The sequence below is a fragment of the Microtus pennsylvanicus genome, chromosome 10 (genome assembly GCF_037038515.1).
Source record: "Microtus pennsylvanicus isolate mMicPen1 chromosome 10, mMicPen1.hap1, whole genome shotgun sequence".
NCBI classification, from domain to species: domain Eukaryota; kingdom Metazoa; phylum Chordata; class Mammalia; order Rodentia; family Cricetidae; genus Microtus; species Microtus pennsylvanicus.
Genome location: NC_134588.1, coordinates 89,601,878 through 89,610,584, shown reverse-complemented (window position 1 = coordinate 89,610,584; position 8,707 = coordinate 89,601,878). Strand labels below are relative to the sequence as shown.

At 46.7% G+C, this 8,707-nt stretch overlaps 1 protein-coding gene across 3 annotated transcripts; it reads right to left on the bottom strand.

The window, feature by feature from the left end:
* Positions 1–2,295: 2,295 nt before the first annotated feature.
* On the bottom strand, positions 2,296–6,885 carry Ccdc190 (coiled-coil domain containing 190). 3 transcript variants are annotated; one of them, XM_075987536.1, is made up of 5 exons: positions 6,742–6,831; positions 6,526–6,572; positions 6,099–6,332; positions 3,667–3,787; positions 2,296–3,289 (listed from the first exon to the last, which is right to left on the bottom strand). In XM_075987536.1, exons 3-5 carry the CDS (start codon positions 6,283–6,285, stop codon positions 2,731–2,733), a joined length of 867 nt encoding a protein of 288 aa, XP_075843651.1. In that variant the 5' UTR covers positions 6,286–6,332; positions 6,526–6,572; positions 6,742–6,831; the 3' UTR covers positions 2,296–2,730. The 3 variants fall into 3 exon arrangements, with proteins under 3 accessions (XP_075843651.1, XP_075843652.1, XP_075843650.1); XM_075987535.1 differs by having other exon boundaries at positions 2,298–3,289; positions 3,667–3,790; XM_075987537.1 differs by lacking the exon at positions 6,526–6,572 and having other exon boundaries at positions 6,742–6,885.
* Between the last annotated feature and the right edge of the window lie 1,822 nt (positions 6,886–8,707).

The window sequence follows — 8,707 nt, the reverse complement described above, 5'->3', positions numbered from 1 at the left end:
TTTATTTTTGCATCTGTTCATTCACTAGGTGTCACTTGTGTGCAGACATGTTTACTCAGGCTGGAGGGAGTGGAAGCCAGAAGCAGATGTCCAGAGCCTACCTCGATTGCTTCTCCACTTTACTTTTCAAGACAGGGTCCCCCACCGAGCCTTGCCATTTCTGGCAGACTTGATGACCAATGAGACCCTGGGATCTAGCTGTCTCTGCCCCACCCCCACCCCGTGCTGGGATTACAGGTGTGTTTGGTCACACCCGGCTTTTGTGTGGATAGTGGGAATCTGAACTCAGATATTCAAGCTCACACAGCAAACTCCTTACCCACTGAGCCATGGTCTCTTAGGTGCTGCTTTTTATTATTCTTGGTCAGCTTTAAGGCTTCCTTGCAGAACTGATAGAGCACCTGTGTTACAGCTTAGAGCGGGTTGAGGAGAGAGGTCCAGTCATGACCTCTGTGGGTGTCCGGATGCCTCTGCCTGGGCAATGTGGTGATAGATGCCTCCACCAGAAGGCATTTGGGTAATACGGTAATAGATGTCTCCACACAGAAGGCATTCAGATAAGACGGTAATAGATGCCTCCACATCTATTAGATCTCTCTATCTAGAAGGCATTCTGGGAAAGCTTTTCTCATCAGGGAGCGGGAAGAGATCATCTCTCTCCAATACTTGGGCACTCTGTAAAGGGGGTTCTCTGTACTGGGAGCTCCCACCTTTATGACCAGTGTAAATAATTTGTGAATCATCCAGTTTTGTCCCTGACCTGCCTTCTGCGTTAGAGAACACCCTGAAAGAAGGTTTCTTGTGTTTCTTCAACCATAAACTATTGCCTTGTCATTGAAGACCAAAGGCTGGGCTAAAACAACTGAATTGTGCAAGATTGAGGGAAGCTTTTGTCTTCAACTAAGTGGCAGCAAGGTAGATGGGGTGTGACAGAGGTGTGACAGTGTGCAGACCAAGAATGCGTTCTGATTTGCTCTGATCATCTGTAAAGCAGGAACTAAAAGACAACTCTTTCCAGAATTCTGAGGAGCAATTGGAATTGATATGCTGTGTGGAAAGTTCGGGAAGGCAGAAGGTGCTGGAAACTGGGAACTATTATGAGTTATAAATTTAAACACCAGGCATCTCAAATGGGAATTAAATTGTGTTATTAAACCAACTGCAATTAATTCATACTTTGTCATTAAATTCAAATTAATTTAAACCCTAGGAGCTTTAGCATTAGAAGATTGGGTCCTTTATCATTTTTGATATAAATTGTTTTGTTTCTTCAAGATAGCCTTAAGCTAGAATACAACAAATATATTCTCCTAATGTAAACAGGTTCTGGGGATACGAGTTTGCAATCCAGCTCACTAGGAGGTTGTCTCACTAGGAGGTTGAGGCAGCAGGATCACTGAACGTGGGAGTTCAGAGCCAACCCAAGACAGCATAGCTTAGCCCTGTCTCAAAAAAAAAATTAATTCAAAGTAAATAAATAAGTCCAAAATAACTATATAGGTCTTGAATTTATTCTTTTGGTTTCCAAATTTGCTATAAGGTTGAAAAATTGAATTTAACAGTTGCTATCTGACTTTGGATTTCTAACTACAAGCTAGTTTTTCTAATGAAGTTAATATAAACAGTGTATGATAAAAGGGGCAGTTTTATTTGGTGTGTATTCGGTGAGCAGATGATTAAAGTATTAACAGTGAGCTATTGTTCCCTGATGACATATGACATCATTTGTTTGAAGTGTGAAATCTGGACCATCTGGGTGGGAAACAAAGTTTACTCAATCAATTTACAGTGGGATGCACGCTATGCAGACGTACTAAAAACAGCAATCTTTGTTTTACTAAGAGAGCTTTTCTAGACAGAGTCTCGATATGTAGCTCACTTTGGCTCTGTAAATCCTCCTGCCTCAGCTTCCCAAATACTGGAATACCGGGGTTATAAACATGTGACACCACCCTAGCTTAAAACAGCAATTTTTAAATGAAAATTATTCTTTCACTGTGAGACGGTTGGTTATTGACTGAATGTGGTATAGCTTTCATAGTGTGCTGGATGTTTTAAGATATTTTGATTTGGGAGGAGAGGAAAGAACACAGATTAGTTTCTTTCATTAGGATCCAAAAATGTTTGGTATTAGGGTTAAAACGGGGGTGGGGAGAAATCCAGCTGGAACTACTTGAAAAAGGAAGAAAGGAAGTAAGGAAATGAAGGAGAGGAAGGGAGAGAAGGTTGGAAAGAAGGAAGGAAAGAGAAAAAAGGGAAGAAGAGAGAGAGGAGCTTCAAAAAAAGAGTACGGAACTGTGGCAAGAACAGGTTTTATTTGGAGACCACAGCACTACATAATTTCAGTGGGGTTCCCATGCAAACCCTAAAAGAAAGGAAAACAAGGTGACTAGCTGTGCCGATTGGCCAACAGGTGGCGCTATAAGCAGCACCTCTATGAGACGGACCTTTGTCTCCACCAAAGCAAGTCCAGGCTCTCAATTTAAAGTATTTTCAAATATTCCCCCCCTTTCATAGTAGCCTTTATTATGAGAAAGTTTATTCTGAAAAAGATTATATAAAAGGGCAGGAGGCCCTAAGGATGCAGAAGAAAGTTGTCTTGGATTTCTGCTTATTTCTTTCTGTGCCTTGCTTATCGCAGCTATTTGCGGGTCACATTCCTTAGCGATTATGGTATCTCATTGTCAAGCTACATTTCACAGCCAGGTAGGAAGGAACTTGGTACCATTTTCACAGTTTTTCCCCTGCTCTGGGTAGTGAGGCGTCTCCATGTCCAAATATCTCCCCAATGCTAAGCATCCTCTCGGACTCGGGGGGCACCCTGTGGCGGAGATAGTGGGCCTCTTTGGCCTTTGCCAACAGCTCGAGGAAGGTTGACTCTGCGCACTTGCCGTTGAAACTTCCTGCACATTCCACAGAGCATGGGGCATTTTGCTCCCCAGCATCCTCGTGTGGCTTTGGATCGGCATTTTTTGATCTAGTCTCATCTGCAGATGCCAACCCCTTCGCACCATCTGGGCTGGACACAGGGCTGTCTTCTGTATTGTTGATGGAAACCTCTTGACCATGACACGGGACAGGGACATTCCTGTTTGAGTCCGTGCCCTTAAGTGGTTTCGCAGACTCTCCCTCCTGGGCTCCTGAATACTCTTCCTTGTAGCAGCTGGTGCTGTCACGCTGGGATTGCAGGTGATCCTGGCTTCTCGGGGCAGCTTTGAGGGCAGTGTCAGGTAAAGAGGGCCCATGAATCTTAGTTTTAGCTTCTTGGGTCATATTGGTTGGCGGTACCCTGGGGAGGCGGGAGAAGGGATGAAAAGAAAGAAAGAAATGTCATTGGAAAATGAAGGGTCTCCTATTTAGGCCTTTCCATTTACTAGACTGTGTGTGTGTGTGAGTGTGTATATGTGTGTACGTGTGTGTGCATGTGTGTATGTGTGTGCGTGTGTGTGCATGTGTGTATGTGTGTACGTGTGTATGTGTGTGCACGCATGTGTGTGTGTGTATGTGTGGCATTTTTATTGAGGAGCTAATGTGGGTGTGAAGGGGCGGAGGGTGAGGGGCAGAGGTATATCTCTCTCGGAAGAAGATGGCAGCATCTCCTTACATGGAGGGGAATGTTTTAAAGAGCTTGGTTGGCACATGGGAGTCATTTACTCATTTTCTTACCTGATTTTAGACTGCGTGGCTACATGCCTCTGTCCTGTTTGTGGTGAGAACGTGAGAGAATCTCTTGGTCTCTTCTGAATTCCATTCTTGGCATAAGAGGAGAACCTTTTCTTGATGATATCTGCTGTGGCATAATTAACAAAAGATGGGCTGGAGGGATGGCTCATCTGTTAGGAGTGCTCCATGCTCAACCACGAGGACCAAGAGTTTGGAGCCCGACACCCACATCCACGATCCACAAACACCTTTCACTCCACGGGATCTAACGCCCTCTTCTGGTCTCGGCCAGCACTTGCATGCACATGTGCTCATACATGCACTGAGACATACACACAGACACATGTCTACACAAATAAAATAAAGTTTAAAATGGGTTCATGTGGATTGAATTGTATAAAATTTTATTCATTAGGGTCCTTGTCCTTAGTTCTTGAGATTGTGACACTATTTGGAGTTGGGTTCTTTATAGATATGATCAAATTAAAATGAGGTCATTATGGTGGGCCCTGTCCGTTGTGATGGCATGCTTATGATAGCAGCAGTCCGAGCAGACAAGCAGAGAGAGCAGGGTTGGGGGTAGACCTGTCCCCTACGCACCAAAGAGAGAGCCTGCTCCTGCCTCATACCCGGGGAAACCCTGCTCACACTCCCGCTTTGACTTCAAGGCTTCAGAGGTTGAGACAATGAAGTTCTCTGGTTTGAGCTGTGCGGGATTTGGGACTTTGCTGTGCAGCCCTAGAAACTGAGTCTAATAGGTGAGGGGAGTGAAAGCTGGGCTCTCACTCTCGGAGAGCTAGCATGTGAGCATCCTGGGTCCCCATCGCACGTTGCCCTTCTCTGACACACTGGACAAAAACAGCAAAGCTTCCTGTAGTTCCTGCTGTTTGCCTAGAATGTGTCAGAGAGGATTTAGACACCAGGATCAGATGTTGCAACTGCCCCAGTCCTGATGGGTTTTGTTTGAATGTTTTACTTGGCAAGGGCAAGTGTTTAAAAACAGAGAAAACACCTGGGTGTGGACATTTTGTCTGTTTACTACAGTTGTATGCCTTACTTCTACCCATGGCAAGGGTTTGCAACTGCCAGAGGCCAGGATTAAGTGGACTTTCCATTTTCCCAGTTGATGTTCCGGGCTCTCGTAGTCATAGCTTGAAGAGAACACACTGACCCTATTTTTTAAGGCATTTAAATCGTGCATTGATTTGTGTTTGGATGGGAATCGTGTAAAGTCACAGTGGGTAAGGCCAGGGGTGTTGTTTAGTGGTAGATGCACAAGGCCCTGGGTTCAATCCCTAGCAGTAGGCCATCTGCTCCCCTCCCCACTAAATCCAAACCAGAAATCCCAACCAAGGATAACAAACAAACACAAACATAACCACCAGCAAACAGACCCAGGCCACTTCCCTCTGAGAAGCATCCTACTGAAGTTAGAATGTGTGAGGCAGTGGGAATGAGGGCACTGGACCAGGCAAGAGGCAGGCATGACTATCACATGAAACACAATATTGAGTTAGTTCTGGCACCTGCCTTAAGTCAGGGGGAATGTCCTGAGAAATTGAATTTACCAACTCCATGTAATTTTGAAGGAATGTTGAGACCTAATTATTTGAGGAAGAAAACGAGGAGCGCTGGTTTCCACAAGGTACACAACTGAACCCGTTTCCAGCAAGACAGCAGGAGCACTTCCACTCTGAGAGGACTTTGCACTGCTGATCTGAGTAATTAAAAGTTGTCAAACCCTAAGCAAATGCTTTGTGCTTAGGTTTGTGCCAAATTCGCACTGAGAGCTCAGATAATTTCACAGGATGGGAATCACCACTCCTATTCCTCGTCAGAGGTCAGAATCCCAGAGAAAGGGTTTCTGGTTTCCTTTTTAAATTTCGCTTTATAACATGGGCAAGGGAAGTGGCTCCTTCCTTCCTTCGCTGGTCAATAAATGGCCACTAGATCCCAAGGAGAAAGGCGGTGATGATGAAGGAGTAAAATCAGCTCTGAGAGAGGGAAGAGAGCACTGTGTGAAGAGTCAAACAAGGGGGGAGGGAAGAGGAAGGGAGAAAGGAAGGAGAGAGAGAGAGAGAAGAGAGAGAGAGAGAGAGCAAATTAGAAACAGGACAATGATGGAAGCCTGGGGGAAGATTGGGAACCAAGCAGCAGGAGAAGCTATGGAGTTTGGGGACAGGGTGAAGAACCAGGATAGTTAGGCCTGTTTAAATATATGGGAGGTAGAGGCACTTGTTCTACTGGCCATGCAGGACCCTGAAGGACCCTGGTGAGAGGCAAACACTCTTCTTCCCTTCCCTCAGTGACATGGAGGCTGCTATCACCCCCCTCCACCGCCTCTGGGGTAGACTGCTCCTTACTTCTGGAAGTCAGGGCAGATTAGAAGCAGAAGTGGGGTGGGGGGCAGGTTGCCCCTTGGGACAGGGCCTCACCTTGCTGCAACCGCTGCAGTTCTTTCTGAAGCTGTCTCTGCTCCCTGGCCAGCGTCTTCACGTGGTAGAGGCAGACGACCTCTAGCCTTTGCAGGCTCAGGCTGAGTCTAGCTTCAGCTCGCCTGGCACTCTTCCTCTCCGAGTCGAACTGCTTGTACAGTGGTCCCCTCGCCGTGTTTCTGTCCATCCTCTTCACGGTTGCAGACGGTGAAGCGCGTGTCTTTCACAACCAACCTAAAAGAGCCAAGATGCTGGTCTCTGGTGACTGGTCGCCAATTAGTTTGAAACCGAATTTTATTGAACTCCAAACTGCCTCATCAGATGAAGTTGCGATCTCAAAACCCACCCTTCCACCTCCTTAAATCCAGGAACACTCCCATAAAGGGGACACACTTTTTTTCTCCTTTGGGTCTCTCCCAATACTCACCTCAGGGCTTCAGCACAGAATGTGTGTAGGGTAGCAGGCGGTTGCTCCTGCCAAGGCCATAGTGGTAATAATTCATTAAAGTAAGATTAACATTAAGGAAGGGGACATAGTCAGACACAGGGCAGTTCAACTTCAGAGACTATTGTAAATCAGCTTGATCTAGACTCTCAAGTACAGACTAAAGCATCACCAGAGAACCAAGTAGGCATCACTTACCTGCAAACCCAGTTATCACTGTGAAAATCTTCGTTTCTTGGGCTGCAGTAGGCTAGGTCTGTTTTACTGTGCTTGTTTTCTTCATTAAGAAGAGCCCGTGCAAGAGGAGGAGGCAGCTTGGGAGAGGGCCACTGGCACAGTGTTAACTACACTTGAGGCCGCTCTGCTTTTTCCTGTCTCCCCGGGTTAGGAATGCCGCCTCCTCAAGCCCTGGGTACCAGTCAGTCCCTCTTGAAGAGGCCACATCTCTAACGTGCTTTGAGAATGAAGGAAGCTTGCCAACTTCCAGCCCTCCCCAGAGAGGCCTGCAGCGCTCCTCGCCGTGACTATGGGAGCCAAGAATGAAAGAAAGCAAAGAGTCCCTCACTGTTTGTCACCGTTCTCTTCTTTTCCACCCCTCTCCTCCTCTCTTCTACACCCCCCACCCCGGCATTCTTCCCACCTCCCACCCTCTTTCCTGTTTCTTGGAAACCAAAAGAAAGCACCCTGTCTTCCCACTCACGCCTGTGCCCACTTTGCACTGAAGGGCATTTGATTTGCTTATCCTACATTATTGCACCCCATGTTGAGTGTTTCCAGGCTTCTAGCCTTCTTAAGTGCATTTTGAAGTTTATTTAGATTTGCAAAGTATTGGACATAGCATTAGATGAAGCGACTTATTATTTTTTTTTTTAGAAATGAACTTTTGTCTTCATGTTTGGATCACTGCAGCAGAGAGTAGAGTTGAACTATTGGTTATAGAAAAAGCTACTGGGCGGGGCTACTGTTGTTTTCTTGGGGATCCTTCTGGAAATATGAGGCAGTAATATTCCACAGTCTAAGGACAACCAGCAACACTGGGGCCCAGTAATCCCCTCAGGGTTTCTGAAAGGTGGCTAAGCAGCCCCTATGACCACAGTCACCACCCTGCAAACAAACTATTTAAAGAGATTACTGAGGAGACTAGAGAGGGAGGACCGGTTCTCAGGCTCTGAGTGAGGAATAATGCCTTCTCAGAGCTTTCCCATGGCGTACCTTCTTCATCTCCAGGATTTAAACAAATAGGGTGCAGGACAGAAAGTGGGGTGCCCCATAAGGGTAGACTGGCACTCTACTTCCCCATCAGGAAAGCTGATAAAGTACAGGTAACAGAGCAACCATCATGCCGTACTTTTGTGCCCCCTCCCAGCTGAAGACATTGTGGCATCTCACACAAATTGTGTGTCATCTTGAGAAACTGCTGATGGAGAGAAGTTTGCGGAACTAACCCTATGAAGGGCCCTTAGTGTGGTGTGCTTCGTGATCCTCTGGTCCCCACGAGAACGTGTTGGAGGCACAGACGCCAAATGCGGGAGCAGAAACCGTGCTGTACCCATGGTCTGTGGGAGGAGAAATGCTTCAACAGAGAGGAGCTGGAAGCATGAGCCCGGCCTGAGGGATCTGGGTGTAGATGAGCTTCCTCCAGAAAGCCGCACTTCTTAAAACTGAGGCAACCCGGGCACACACAACAGTGGCAGAGAAAGAGTAAAGCCCCAAGCAACAGCAGCAGCAAGAAACAAGCCCTGCTGGCTGGGTTAGAAAGACAAGGGAAGGAATGGAAGCTTAACAAAGAGTGCCTTGGGGCTGGGAGATGGCTCAGTGTTTGCCACACAAGCCTCAGGTCCTCAGTCTGGACCGGCAATACCCATGTAAAAAGGCCGGGCATGGTGATGCATTCCTGTAACCAAACCACCGGAAGAGGAGGGGCCAGAGAGATCTCTGGAGCTCACTGACCATCTAGCCTTGCTGAATTAATGAATTATAGGTTCTGTGAGAGATTCTGTCTCAAAAAAAAAAAGGCAAAAAGTTGCTGAGGAAGGCACTTAATGCCTTTCCGGCCTCGGTGTACATACACACGAACATGTATACACACACACACACACACACACACACACACACACACACACACAGTGTTCCCCACTCTACTCCAACAATGGGAGGAGGAGAA